At 40.4% G+C, this 15,696-nt stretch overlaps 1 protein-coding gene across 1 annotated transcript in view; it reads right to left on the bottom strand.

The window, feature by feature from the left end:
• rxfp2b (relaxin family peptide receptor 2b) overlaps positions 1–15,696 on the bottom strand; it is a 102,502-nt gene that overhangs the window by 9,522 nt on the left and 77,284 nt on the right. Inside the window, exons 12-16 of the mRNA XM_073043859.1 lie at positions 14,926–14,997; positions 14,766–14,837; positions 14,338–14,409; positions 8,923–9,152; positions 7,268–7,678 (exon numbers count right to left, since the gene is read on the bottom strand). Coding sequence (XP_072899960.1) covers positions 7,268–7,678; positions 8,923–9,152; positions 14,338–14,409; positions 14,766–14,837; positions 14,926–14,997 — 857 coding nt within the window. The remainder of the gene's footprint in view (positions 1–7,267; positions 7,679–8,922; positions 9,153–14,337; positions 14,410–14,765; positions 14,838–14,925; positions 14,998–15,696) is intronic.

Here is a 15,696-nt window from a genome sequence, read left to right as displayed (position 1 = left end):
GTCAATTCATGCAATGTGTGCATGTTCAGTGAACATTCAAAAGAGAATTGGACTGAAGAGTTTGTATGTTGTAGGCTCTAGGATTAGGCTAGTAGCACCATAGAAAAGGTAACAGAGCATGAGTGGCATGGTGATGGTGTTCTAGAACTCATTTTCATAATTTGAGCTTTGATAGAAGCTTCTCAAAAATGATGACAACAGATGGGATAGGGATTATTCAGTGCCTGTAATGCTTAATAAAGATGGTAGTTTGGGACAGCTAATATTTTAGAAAGCTCATAATTGAACTTCAAAGAAGCTTCCAATCATAAATAATATGAAATAAAAGAAGCAGAGATCCTGAAAGTAAGAAATAAACACTAAAATACAAACAATGTGTGGAGAAAATCAAAATTAATATTTCTGGTCGATGATCTTTCACCAGAACTAGAAAAAGAAATGAAAACTACACAGAACGTTTGGAGCTGATGCAACAGATAAAAGGGGAAAGAACAGAAGAGAAGCTCTACTACTGTGTGGAATTAGGAACTGCTGATGATTGCAACATCACACAGTTTGTCAATCACTACTGTGCAAGGGATATTGGTAACTTTTTAAATACAAAAATCAGTATATTTCATTCCCTTTTGCTAGAAAGTAGCAGATAGAACTGGTTTCTCTCTGATGTAAGGATCATTGATTGCACATACATTACCTTGCAGAATTGCATATCAATGCAGATGTCTCTATTTTCTCAAGATCCAGCTGGCACATGTCGTAACATGTTCATTATGCAGCAATTCCCACAATAAACTAACTGGTAACTGCTCCCAGGCTGTTACTTCATTGTGATGGAGAAATCTGCATCTACTAATGAGTCTACAAGTGATACAGGCAGGAGTATGGCAATCCTGGTAAGGTCACCAGTTGTGGTAAGGTCATAGAAGAGTTACCAGGAGAAGTGTAATCCATTATCAAGACCACAATTGCATTGGTAGGCAGAAAGAGTAGAGCAACCTCGCTTAAGCTGAGAAAATGGATGGAAAATGTTCAAGCCCCAGGTCATATTAGTTGTTCATGTTAATAGACACAGAAGTATTTCCATCAAGTTTCGTGCAGGTGTTGTTAATCAACAGCTCCCCAACACTATACAACTCAAGAACTGCCTTATTTCATAGGAGAGCTATTATGCTACCTGTAATCACCAATTCCAGCAAATAATTATAAGAATAGCTGAAGTAGTCACCAGATAAAGTTCAAAATTCACACTAAATTTATTATTAAAGGACATATATGTAACCATATATAACTCTTGTGGGCAGACTCAATAAATCCATAACCAAATCAATGAAAGACCCCATCAACTTGGGTGTTCTACCAGTGTGCAAAGGACAACAAGCTGGGCAAATACAAAAAGAAAGAAATAATAATAATAAATAAATAAGCAATAAATATCAAGAACATGAGGTGAAGAGTCCAAAGTTTGTGGGAACATTTCAGTGCTGGGGCAAGTGAAGTTGAGTGAAATTATCCCCTTTGGTTCAAGAGCCTGATAGCTGAGGGGTATTAAGTGTTCCTGAACCTGGCAGTGAGAGTCCTGAGGCTTCTGTGACTTCTTCCTGATGTCAGTAGTGAGAAGAGCATGTCCTGGGTGCTGGGGGTCCCTGATGATGGATGCTGCTTTCCTGTGAATGTGTTGCATGTAGATGTGCTCAGAGGTGGGGAGGGCATTGCCCATGATAGATTGGGCTGTTTCCACTACTTTGTGTTGGATTTTCTGTTCAGGAACACTGGTGCCTCCATATCAGGCTGTGATGCAGCCAGTCAATATACGCTCCAATACACATCAATAGAAGTTCGGCAAAGTTTTAGATGTCATGCTGAATCTCTGCAAACTCCTAGGGAAGTAGAAGTGCTACTGTGCTTTCTTCATAATGGCACTTATGTGTTGGACCTAGGACAGGTTCTCCAAAAAAGTAAAACCTAGGAATTTAAAGTTGCTAACCCTCTCCACCTGTGGTCCTCCAGTGAGGACTGGCTCATGGACCTCTGGTTTCCTTTTCTTGAAGTCAATAACCAGCTCCTTGGTCTTGCTGACATTCAGTAAGAAAGAGGTTGTTATGGCACCACAGCCAGATTTTCAATCTCCTGCTATAGGCTGATCCATCACCACCTTTGATTCAAATTATGTCAGCTGTGTGATTAGCAAACTTGAAAATGGCACTGGAGCTGTGCTTAGCCACACAGTCATACAGTAAGTATAAAGCGAGGAGAGTATGGGCTATGCTCAGAGCCTTGTGATGCACCTATGCTAATGGAGATTGTGGAGGAGATGCTGTTGCCAATCCGAACTGACTGGGGTCTGCAAGTGAGGAAATCCAGGATCCAAATGCACAAGGAGGTATTGAGGCCAAGGTCTTGGAGCTTATTGATTAGTTTTGAGGGAATGGTGGTATTAAATGCTGAGCTGTAGTTGATAAAGAACATCCTGATGTATGCTGTCCAGATTCCAGGGTTGAGTGAAGAGCCAGTGAGATGGCCTCTGCTATGAACCTGTTGCTCCAGAGCAGATCCAAGTCGCTTCTCAGGCAGGAGTTGACATGTTTCATCACCAGAATACGTACACAACGCTGGAAGAACTCAGCAGGTCAGGCAGCATCCGTGAGAAAAGAGTAGCCAACATTTTGGGCCAAGACCCTTCATCAGGAATGGAGGGGAAGAGAGGGTCGAAGCCCAGTAATAGAGAGGGGGAGGGGGTAGGGCCTAGAGGAGCCAGGTGGAGAATCAATCAGAGGAAGGATAAAGGGGGGAGGGGATAAGCATGAAAGAACTGTAGAGATAAAGAAGCAGAAAGTTGAAAGGGGAGAGAGGCAGAGAGGGACCTGGGATAGGGGAAGAGGGAGGGGGAGGGAATTACTGGAAATTGGAGAATTCAATGTTCATACCACCAGGCTGGAGGCTACCCAGACGGTATATGAGGTGTTGCTCCTCCAACATGAGTTTGGCCTCATCATGGCAGTAGAGGAGGCCATGTATGGACATATCTAGATGGGAATGAGAGGCAGAGTTGAAGTGGGTGGCAACCGGGAGGTGCTGTCTATTGTGACGGACGGAACGTGGGTGCTCGACGAAGCGGTCCCCCAATCTGCGTTGGGTCTCGCCGATGTAGAGGCGGCCACACTGGGAGCACCGGATGCAATAGACAACTCCAGCAGACTTGCAGGTGAAGTGTTGCCTCACCTGGAAGGACAGTCTGGGGCCTGGAATGGTGGTAAGGGGGGAGGTGTGGGGACAGGTGTAGCATTTGCGCTTACAGGGGTAAGTGCCAGGTGGGAGTTCTGTGGGTAGGGACGTGTGGACCAGGTAGTCATGGAGGGAACGATCCCTGCGAAAAGCTGAGAGGGGTAGGGAGGGGAAGATGTGCTTGGTGGTGGGGAAGGGTCTCGGCCCGAAACGTTGGCTACTCTTTTCTCACAGATGCTGCCTGACCTGCTGAGTTCTTCCAGCGTTGTGTACATATTCTTTGATCCACAGCATCTGCAGTTGTATTTTTGTGTTATGTTTCATCACCAACTTCTCAAAACACTTCATCAAGGTGGATGTAAATGGTACTAGATGAAAGTCATTGAGGCAGGTTACCACATTCTTCTTAGGGACCGGTATAATTGAAGGCTGCTTGAAGCAGGTGGGTACCTCAGACTGCTGAAGCAAGAGGTGAAAAATCTCAGTGAGTGCCCCAGCCAGTTGATCATTGGGGGCTGTGGGAGTTCATGATGGTTGTACATTCTTCCCGTGACTGTGTGGGTTTCCTCTGGATGCCCCTTTCCTCCCACGCTGTCTAAAGATCATACTGCTTGGTAGGTTAGTTGGTCATTGTAAATTGTCTCATGATCAGGCTAGGATTAAACGGGAATTGCTGGGCGATGTGGCTCCACGCTGTATCTCAGTCAATAGAGAGATAGATAGAGAAAGAAAGCCAGCTATGTCTTGCTATTGATGAGGTTTATAGCATACCAAAATTTTGCACAAATCATGCAGACAAATTTTGGGAGGTAACTTCTGCAGATCAATTTCAGAAGCATAAGAATTTTGCATGTCAGTGGTCAACTTAATCACATTTTAAATGGCAGCTTTTTAAAAAAAAATTATGCATGCTAGCCAACTGTGTGTGTTGTGCAATAATATCACCCTGAAGTTACTATAATCAGCAATTACACTATAGTTAAAAATGATCTCTTCTACAGATTTTAATTTTTAATGGGTTCTTTGGATACTGAGAAGGTATGTTGGTGGATGTTCCATGTAGTATAGGTGGTGGGGTTAATCACAATTGCTTTGAGACAGTTATCTTTTTCTTTCTGGCCTTTATTTGTGATCAGAGAGTGACAAAATATTTCAAGGTGGTAACTCCTTCTCAAAGCTGTTTTGCATTTGTTGCTTACTCTGAAGATTGTGTTTGTGACTATGTTACCGCGCTTTGCACATGGAAAAGAGCCATCAGAAATTGGCCTATCCCAAAATTTCCTTTCCTCAGCCAGCACTTGTAGTTAAGTACCCTAAAAGGATTAAATTATTTGTAGCAGGAATTTTGTCAAAGGCAGTATAAAGAATTGTTCTTGTTCTTCTCTTTATTTTCAATGTCAAACATTGATGTATTTCACTAATAATGCTGGCTGATCAATTGGCTGGAGTGTTCAAGGACATCTTCAACAGCCCACTCCTGCAGCTGGACGCTCACACCTGCTTCAAAAGGGCACACAAAAATTATACCAAGCCTGTTGCTTGCTGTCCTTCCTTTCTAGAAGAAGGTGCAGACACCATTTTCATTCTCAAAAAGCCTTCATCTACACATCCTTAAGTCCTTCACGAACCAATAATACGAGAGATAGTTCTCTTGGGGTCACAAAGTGCATGCAAGTTTGTAACTCATTTGAATTACTCTCATTGCAATCTGCAGCATGTAATTTACCTTTCAGCGATGCACTTTTAAATCAACTGAATGATCTACGGAATTCATGATCTTCTGAAGGACTCAGCGGACAAAGCAAATACATCTTTAAGTGGACAAAGATTAATTTCTATGGCCAGAAATAAGGCAGGAGGGGGGTTACTCCAAGCCAGGTTGAAACACAGAGGGATAAGGCCCCCTCTATCCAGCATTTTGTTAGCAAGTACGCAGTTGCTGGAGAACAAAATTGAGGACCTGAGGGCAAGATAGCTGTATTGAAGGGAAATGTGAGATTGATGTGTTCTATGTGTAAGCGAGACATGGCTTTCTTCCAGCATGCCAGATTGGAAGGCTTCTCAATTTACCTAAAGGACCAAGCTGCTGATTTGGAAAAGGCAAAAGGCAGAGGTGTGTGTTTCATGATAAACTCTTGGTTCTGCTCCGATGTGGTGGTTTTGTTGAAAGTGTTCCCCTGACCTAGAAGGTGAAGTAGAATCCTAAGGGATTCTAAGGATATGTTAAGAGCAAAAGGATTGCAAGGGACAAAATTGGTCCTGTGGAAGATCAGAATGGTAATACATGCATGGAGCCAAATGAGATGGGGGAGATCTCAAATAGATTTCTTTGCATTTGCATTTACTCAGGAGATGGAGTCTATAGAAGTGAAGCAAAGCAGCTTTGACTTCTTGGAATGTATACAGATTAATTAAAAAGGAGGAGGTATTTGCTATCTTGAGGCAAATTTGGGTGGATAAATCCCCAGGTCTTGATGAGGTGTACCCTCGGATCCTGTGGGAGGCAATTGCAGAAATTGCATGGGGCCTAGCAGAGATATTTAAATCATTCTTAGCAACAAGAGAGGTACTGTAGGATTGGATGATAGCTAATGTTATTCTTCGATTTAAGAAAGGCTCTAACAATAAACCAGGAAATTATAGGTGAGCCTGACATCAGTAGTGGAAAAGGTACAGTATTGGAAGATATTCTAAGGGACTGGATATATGAGTACTTGGATAGACATGGACTGATTAAGGTTAGACAGCATGGCTTTGTGCATAGTAGGCTGTGTCTAACCAACTTTACAGTTTTTTGAGGAAATTAGCAGGAAAGTTGATGAAGGCAAGGCAATCGATGTTGTCTACATGGACTTTAACAAGGTATTTGACAACGTCCCGATAGGGAGGCTGGTTAGTCAGCTTCAGTCGCTTAGCATTCAGGATGAGATAATAAACTGGATTAGACATAGGCTTTGAGGGAGAAGCTAGAGAGTGGTCATAAATGGTTGCCTTATTGACTGGAGGCCTGTGACTAGTGGAGTGCCACAGGGATGAGTGTTGGGTCTGTTGTTGTTTAACATCTATATCAATGATCTGGATGATAATATAGTTAATTGGGTCAGCAAATATGTAGATGTCACCAAGATTGGGGGTGTAGTAGACAGTGAGGAAAACTCACCGCTTGCAGAGGGATCTGTACCAGCTGGAAAAATGGGCTGAAAAGTGGCAGATGTAATTTAATGCAGACAAGTACAAGGAGTTGCACTTTGTAGGACCAAACAAGGTAGGTCTTACACAGTGAATGGTAGGGCACTGAGGAGTGCGGAATAACAGAGGATCTGGGAACACAGATCAATAATTTATTGAAAGTGGTGTCACAGGTAGATAGAGTCATAAAGGAAGCTTCTGGCACATTGACCTTCATATATCAATGTATTTAGTTCAGGAGATGGAATGTTATGTTTAAGTTGTCTAAGGTTTGGTGTGGCCCAATTTGAAATATTATGTGGAGTTTTGGTCACCTACCTACAGGAATTATGCAAATAAGGTTGAAAGAGTACAGAGAAAATTTACAAGAATGTTGCTGGTACTGGAGGACCTGAGTTATAAGGGAAGATTGAATAGGTTAGGACTTTATTTCTTGGAATGTAGAAGATTGAGGAGTGATTTGTTAGAGGTATACAAGGTTATAAGAGGTATAGATAGAGTAAATGCAAGCAGGCATTCTCAACTGAGGTTGGGTGGGACTGCCACTAGAGGTCATGGGTTAAGAGTGAAAGGTGAAAAGTTTAAGGAGGTCAAACTTCTTCACTTAGAGGTTCATGAGAGTGTGGAACGAGCTACCAGCGCAAATGGTGCATGTGAGCTTGATTTCAACATTTAAGAGAAGTTTGGGTAGGTACATGTATGTAGGGATATGGAGTGCTATGTTCCAGTACAGGTTAATGAGAGTAAGTAGTTTAAATCGTTCAGCACAGACTAGATTGACTGAAGTGCCTGTTTCTGTGCTGTACTTTTCTATCATTCTATGACTCTAATCATTAAAACATTTAAAATTTCATACCAAGGAATATTCCAATAGAATAGCCTTTTGCAGCATCCTTTTCAATTTGGTCTGCATAAAGAGGAAAACAAACTCCGTTTCTTCCATAATAATTTCCAAATGTATCTTCATTCCAGAGTGGAATTGTAGCAATAATAAATCCAATTAGCCAAATGATAATGAGTATTATCAAAGTCTGTTGCTTTCCTGGTTTGATGTTACTGAATGGAAAGACAATGACAACATACTTCTCCAGGCTCAGGTAAGTCAATAGCAAAACTGAAACTTCTGTAGAAAGCATGGCCAGAAATCCCAACATTCGACACTGGACACTGGACATCCATCGATGTGCATGTTTGTTATACTCCCCACGATATTTGACATCAAAAATTCCAACAAAGAATAAATATACTCCCATCAAACAATCAGCACCTTGAATGTAAAAGAGAGGCAAAACACACATCTTAGTTATATGTTACATTTTGTAGCAAAATTAAGTTGAAAACTTTGCTATAAAACACAGAAATTGTACAAATTTGCATGACCTATGAGGTTCCCTAGATACATTGAGCTTATTAAGTGTGACTTGTACCCTGGGAACATTTCTTCAAGATTTATTTAATATATTGGCTTATAGAGCAAACAGTTCTGGAGATTTGCTTAAATTTAATCTCATTAGTTTCTTAAGAACATATGAATTTACCCGAGCATATAAAGCAGCTATTAAGTAAGTCCATTGTTTTCCAATTTCCAATTGCCTTCACTGTCGAAGTGCTCACATAAATTTTACCCACTTATTATATTTGAAAAATCTTAGGCACTGTTTTGATAATTTTCAGAAGCTTATGCTTGTATTTTTTCCTGTTATTGTCACATTTTTATATCCCTCTTCTGTACACAGGAAGGGCACATATTTGCTCTACACTGTTTTACAAACTTACTATTGCTGATTACTCTCATGCACTCAAAGGCAGAATCAGAGTCAGATCAGGGTCAGGTTTTTTAACACTGACATATATCATAAAATCTGTTGTTTCACAACAGTAGTACATTGCAAATTCCAGTGAAGTCACCCTTAACTAAATTTAAATCGTTGGAAACTGACACTCCTTTCTTACTTCCATATCTGTTCTATTACAATCTGACTATTGTTAACTAGGAGTGCACCAATATTAAATCGGTGATAATTAAGACATTGTTCATAAGATAATATTATGAGAAATAAGTTTCTTAACTCCTGGTTAAAACAATAGTTTGTTTCTTGGTATGACTACTGACACTTTTATCCTTCAAGTATTCAATCCTTGCACTTGACCTACCAGTTTCCAAAATTATTTAAGCTTCCTCTTAGATGAAGGATGCAGCATGTTTTAATGCACCATATCCCTATTCCCATCTCTATCTCTGCTTCCTTCTTTTACTAAATGTTTGAATGCCAGTGTTTGTAAGTCAAAATCTATTTTTGGCATCTTCCAAAACACTGCATCAAATGTGGACATTAGGTCCTGTCTCACTCAGTGATAGATGGCAAGCTAATGTAAAGAGCTGAAAGAATAAAGCTTTATCTACTATGTTACGACCCTGGGTTCATCACTGAAGATGTGCCCAAGTAGCACCAGAAGGTAATTTCTACAACAACAACTATAAGACACTTTAATCCAAAAGGTAATACTTACAACATAAAATTTTTATGGACATCGTATGAAGTTTATTTTCAGCTTGAATAAATGACCTCATAAAAATGACAAAAAGGTTTCCAAAACACGTGAGACAAGCTATGATCCAAACAAAAACTCTGAGGATAATGTTTGCTAGTAGATCTTCAAAAGAAGATATGCCATCTGTACTTGGCTTACAGCTCCGTACGTGAGGAGAATATGCACAGTATTGGAATTTATGGAAATATCTGTGAAAATAAGGAGTACAGATAAAATACAGTGAGAAGCATGTCCAGATGTTAATTGATATAGTATTGCTCATGTTGTCAGAAAAGGAACTGCTTATCGGGTCAAAGTGGGATTAAAAAAATAAGTGTACAACATTTTTTTCCTTACTTTTTCCTGAATAAAAATTAGTAATCAAAAATGATGGTACGTTTTCCTCCTTAAGTGGTGTGCGAATTTTAAGATTCAGTTTATGGGGAGGGGAAAGAGATGGGTGATGGGGCAAGTGGATTAAGGGAAACCAAGGGTTGGGGTGGACACAGGGGAGTGGTTATTGTAAGTTAGAGAAATCTATGTTCATATTGATAGGTTGGAGACTATAAAGGCTGAATATGAGGTCATGCTCCTATAATCTGCATCCAGCCTCAACTCAGCAGTCGAGGAGGCGGAGGATAGACATGCTTGAATGGTAATAGGACCTCGAAGAGGCTACAAGCTTGTCATGGTTTGGAGGCTTGCATGCCTCAATGAACCAGAGATGTATGCTGGCTGGAGTCAAGGCTTTATGCTTTGTCTCTTGGTAGGATTACCCATGCAAACAGGTCAAAAGGTAAAGGCCAGACTAAGGCCACTGATCCTGCAGGTTTGAGGATTCAGCTCAGGGCTAACAACCCTGTCATAACAAAACTGTTATGGAAACAGCAATGAAAAGACCTTCTACATCTGTGTATGATGGTATTCCTGAGTCTCCACCCAGGACTTGCATGACTGACAGCAAACCGAGAGGAAGAGAGGAAGCTACTGACACGATGAAGGAGGTTGTGTACGCTGTCAGAGATAGAGGACATTCATTGCTGTCCTAAATGCCAATGGTTTAACAGGCAAAAGAAGAAGAATGGCAATAGATATTAGAATTAAAATGGCTGGCAACTGGGAGATTTCTGCTGTCAAAGCAGATGGAGTGAAGGTGTTTGATGAAGTGATCCCTAATCTACATCACGTCTCACTGATATAGAGGAGGGCATACCAAAAGCACCGGATGCAATAAATGACACTGATGGATTCACATGTTAACTGCCTCAGCTGGAAGGACTGTTTGGAGCCCTGAATAGTGGTGATATGTTAGATGTAAAGGCTTAAGATGAGATAATTGACGATAAGAGGAACTCTATCCCTGTTGTGTCCAGGGGTGGGGAGGATGGGGTGAGAGCAGTTTTGGGGAGAATGGAAACAATGCAGGTGAGCACTGAATTAATAACAGAGGGGGGAGCCTTATTTTCTGGAAAAAGGACACATAGGATGTCCTAGAATGGAAATCCTCTTCAGAAAAACAGATTCGGTGGAGACAGAGGAACTGAAAGGAGGTATCTCAGTTCTTGAAAGTGACAACTGGGCAAGAGGTGTAGATGAGGTAACTATTGGAGGCAGTGGGTTTGTAGAAGATGTTAGTGGCTAATTGTCTCCCAAAATGGAGATAGGGAGATAAAGGGGAGGTGTCAGAGATGGACAAGTGAACTTGAAGCCAGGGTGTAAGTTAGCAGATAAATTAATGAAATTAATGAGCTCCCACAGGTGCAGGAAGCAGCACTGATGCTGCCATCAATGCAGTAGAGAAACAATTGGGGATCGTTTCTGGAGTAGGCTTGGTATATAGATTGCTTCATGTAGCCAATGAAAAGGAAGGAATAACCAGATCCTACATGAGTGTCCATGGCTACACCTGTGGTTTGGAGAAAGTGGGAAGAGCCAAAAGTGAAGTTGCTGAGGGTGAGTACCAATTCTGCCTGATGGAAGAGGGTAGTTGTGTAGGGAACCTACTTGGACCTGTTATCCAGAAAGAAGCAGAGAGCCTGAGGCCTTCCTCATGGGTAATAGAACTGTACAGGGATTTGATATTCATTGTGAATATGAGATGGCCAGACCTTGGAAGCTGAAAGTTGTTGAAGTGGTAGGGAGCATGTAAGGAGTCATGGATAAGTGGGAAAGAGGGTGATGTGATGGAGTTCAATAGGGCAGAAGCGGGCAGAAACAAATGGGCCTATTGGTGGCAACTTGGTTTGTGAATCTTGGGGATTGAGTTAGAAACAGTGAGTGTGGGGTTGGGGAACATTGAGGTTGAAGGTTTTAGAGGAAGATCCTCAGAAGCACTGTGGTGAGTAATGGTGCAAGAGAAAGTGGCCTGATGCTCCACAGTGGGGTCCTGGTTAAGAGTTAAGTAAGAGAAGAAGACCAAGGGCTGCTGACTAGCCTCTGCAAGGAAGAGGTCAGTCCACCAGACTACAACACCACCACCTTGCCAGTGGACTTTATAATGGTGTGAGGTTGGTATTGGTGCAGAGAAAGCTGGTGGATAGTGGGGTGAGTTTGGAGTGGCAGAGAAGACTTGATGGGGGCCAATTGGCCTAATTCTGCTCCTATCCCTTATGGGCTTGTAGGAGCAGAATTTGGCCCTTCAGCCAACTGAGTCTGCACTGCTATTCGATCGCAGATGATTTTTTTCCCTCTCAACCTCATTCTCCTGCCTTCTACCCGTAACCTTCGATGTCCTTACTAATCAAGAACCTTTCAACCTTTGATTCAAATATTCCTGATGACTTGGCCTTCACAGCCATCTGTGGCAATGAATTCCACAGAATCATCATCCTCCAGCTAAAGAAATTTCTCCTCATCTCTGTTTTAATCTTCTATTCTGAGGCTGTGCACTCTGGTCCTAGACACTCTCAGTACTGGAAACATCTTCTCCATGTCCACTCTATCCAACCTTTCAATATTCGGTTGTCTTCAATGACATACACACTCATTCTTCTAAGCTCCAATGAGAACTGGTCCAGAGCCTTCAAATGCTCATCATATGTTAACCCTTTCATAACCAGGATAATTTTCATACACCTCCTTTGGACCCTCTCCAATTGCAGCATATCCTTTCTTAGACATGGGGCTCAAAACTGCTTACAATATTCCTAAAGTTCTCCAACCAATGGCTTATATGCCTTGCATTACATCCTTGCTTTTATACTTAGTCCTCTAAAAATGAATACTGACATTGCATTTACCTTCCTTATTACTGACTCAACCTGCAAGTTAACCTTTAAGGAATCCTGCACTGTTTCCCATCCCTTTGCACCTTTCCCTCCCCATTTAGAAAATAGTCTAAGCCTTTATTCCTTCTAACAAAGTGCATGATTATCCACTTCACTATGTTGTATTCCATCTGTGACTTCTTTGCTCATTCCCCCTAATCTGTCTGACCTTTTGCAGACTACCTACTTCCTCAACAGTACCTGCCCCTCCACCTATCTTTGGATAATCCACCAACTTGGATGAAATTGTAGAATTGATGAACCATCAATTCTGTCATCTAGATTATTAACATGTAATGTGAAAACTGGTCCCTGTGAACCCCATTAACCACTAGCAGCCAACCAGTAAAGGCTCCTTTTATTCACATTCTTTGCCTTCTGCCAGTCAGCCAATCTGCTATCCATACTAGATTCTTTCTTGTAATACCATGGGCTCCTATCTTGAATAATGGGTACATCTACTTGCATAAATTGCACTGAACTTAAGGACAGAGGAAAAAAAACAATATTTGTTAAAGACTAGATAACAATATTGCAAGGACCCAGAAAATTTCCACCAAGAATCAAGGCAAATGCAGGAACTGGAATGTGATTACCTTTTGAAGAGCAATCAAATACAGACATGAACACTTGATGGCTTGCTCCCACTCCATTTCTAAATTCCGAAGTGGTTGATGTGCCAAATTAGGATGTATAGGCCCTGCCATAGGTGGAAAACTAAGTGCTTGACAGAATGGGAAATTTGGGAGGTGGTGCACTTTTCCCACCATTTACACTGAGTTTCTCCACATTTCAAATATACCCAAGGTTTTCAATGCCATCCCTTATGCTACTTCTTTGGTTTAAGTTATTTTAGGCCAGGAATTTGCATGACCTATTTGGGAACAAGACTTTTACAACGTCCTGAAAAATTTCCTTTGCCCACACAGTGCGCGTGCTCTCTCTCTCTCTCTCTCACATTCACACTGCAGCAGACAATGGAAACCTCATAACACACAAAATGCTGGTGAATCAGAGCAGGCCAGGCAGCATCTATAGAAAGAAGCTGGACAAAGGGTCTCGGCCTGAAACTTTGACAGTGCTTCTTCCTATAGATGCTGCCTGGCCTGCTGTGTTCCACCAGCATTTTGTGTGTGTTGCTTGAATTTCCAGCATCTGCAGATTTCCTCGTGTATGGAAACCTCGTGTTGGACACATGAATGATGCGGCCTGCCCTTTGGAACTGGCTAAGTGCAACTCAGGCTTCAATAGTGGTGTTGGCCTGGTGGAAGATACAGATGTTGTCACATAGCTTGCCTGTGGATTTAGAAGATTTTGAAGAGGCAGCACTGGTGTGGGCTGGAGGTACATCAAATCTCTAGATTTCATGTGCTTCCAGTCAGCAGTCTCAGAATTGTAAAAGAGATCAGGGTTCACTTTTGCTCAAAGGACCATGAGCTCCACAGCGATTTCAGTACTGATCTTCAAGCTTGTTTCATCTCATGGATCAGGAGTAGAGGTGACATGTGTTCCTATTCTTTCTGTAGATTAGCTCTACTCCAGTAGAAGCTTGTTGAAGTTGAGGTGCAGACTCTGACAAGAAAGATTGAGAAAATGAGATTGATAATGTGACCAGTCTTTTCACCAGTCTGTACTGAGTTTAAGCATGTCTGTGAGCACCTAAAAAAAAACTTTGTGTGTAATGATCATTGGTTTACTGTGGGGGGGATAAGGATAATGAGGCTGAGTTGTGGGGTGTGCCTTTATTTTCCCTGTCCCCTGCTCTGGCATCTAGCAAGAATTCAATAAATAAAGGAGTACGATTGAAAATAGCATTGCAAAGCAGCGAATGAAGGCTGAGAAAGAATGCACTGGTGAAACAAATTGTCACAGTCTAAGTAACCTGCAAGGAATTTCTTTGGAGATTTCTCAATTTGTTTTTATCATTTTAAGTAAGCACCAAAGAAAGTATTGATGGACACAAAAAATATTTCTTCCATTTAGCCAACAAGTCACTAATTGGAAGACTGTTGAAGAAATTCATGATTTCTTTCTCAGTTTCCATCACATATAATTAAATCAGACCTGCTTTGTAATAATGTGCTTATCCAAGAAAGGTCACAATGTAAATTTTCAGCTACATACTTACATATGGTTTAAATTTGTCATGAATTTGAACATCCTGCTTTCTATGTTTGTAATTTCTATTCCTTCAATTCCACTGTCAATTTAAAATAAAGAAATTAATCTCTCAAAAGACATTATTCAGCAAAATACAAATAAACAGGTAGGAAATTTTAGTAAGTTAAGTTCTTTTATTAAATATACTTGCACAATTAAATACCAAATATTTTTCTGAAGTTTTGTGAAATATATGCATAGCATTCTTGCTTTGAAAGCAATGCATTAATTCCATCCAGTTGCTTGCTTTTTTTGAACATATGTATTTTGTGCATGTGATGAACGTAAGACAAATTACATAAATTAGGTAACTGATTAGATTAAAGCTGTATCTTAGAGATACACACAATGTTATTTTACAAATGGAATAGGGATATAATTCTTAAATTAACTTACAGCGATTGAAGGTGTTTGAGATTGTCAAACTGTTCAAGATGAAAAAAATTGATTGGATTGTCAGATATATTCCTAAAATAAATTAATATGATTATTTAATGTCAGAATTTAAGTAAATAATAATACACCAATCACAGAAATGTTAACTGGATTTACTTACAATTTTTTCAGTAATTTAGTATATTTGAATAAATGTTTGGGAAGTTCCTGAATCTTGTTTGAAGACAACTCCCTGATAAAAATACAAAATAAAATTATCAGAAATTTGCAGGTAACATTATTTATTCAACAAAGCACAATAAGTTCATAGTTAAATAAAGGATGGAAATAAATTTTCACACAGAAACAAAATAATAACTTAATATTACTGAAAATTGATTCCTAGGAACAATGTTTAGCTTATTTAACAAAACCAAACAAGATTTTAAATAGAAAGGATGCATAGATTTAAAATTGTGATCAAAAGAAACATAGTGGATGAGTACCATATGAATACATGGTACTCAGAGAAGCTTTGTAAACCCACCAAAACCTCTGGGTAGAAAGCTAACAGCCATTTGTCAAATATTTGTTCTGCATGGATTAAGAGCTCATGAAACAGACTGCATTTCAATTAGGATTATTTCTTGGGCTAGAAATTTTACAGTGCTTAAAAGGTGTGTTAAACTGTTGCTGCATAATAGAGCAATATCTTAGGGTGTTACAAATTAGAAACAGAATTCAAATGGTGGGTTGTTTTTCATAATTACGATTAATGTCTGGAATGAAATGGACCCTGATTGGAGGTCAGTTGTTCAGGCAAACAAGAGGTCAAATGGCATCAGCAGATTTTGTTTGTGAAGGGATGGAAGCTGTTGGTGCTGATGTTAAGGAGGAATTGGAACGAATAGTAAGCCAATTACATAAGGGAATTACTTACTGTAGGTGGATA

The sequence above is a fragment of the Hemitrygon akajei genome, chromosome 4 (assembly GCF_048418815.1).
Source record: "Hemitrygon akajei chromosome 4, sHemAka1.3, whole genome shotgun sequence".
Classification (NCBI taxonomy): Eukaryota; Metazoa; Chordata; class Chondrichthyes; order Myliobatiformes; family Dasyatidae; genus Hemitrygon; species Hemitrygon akajei.
Note: the sequence above shows the minus strand (reverse complement) of the source record. Positions and strands in the feature narration are given on the sequence as shown.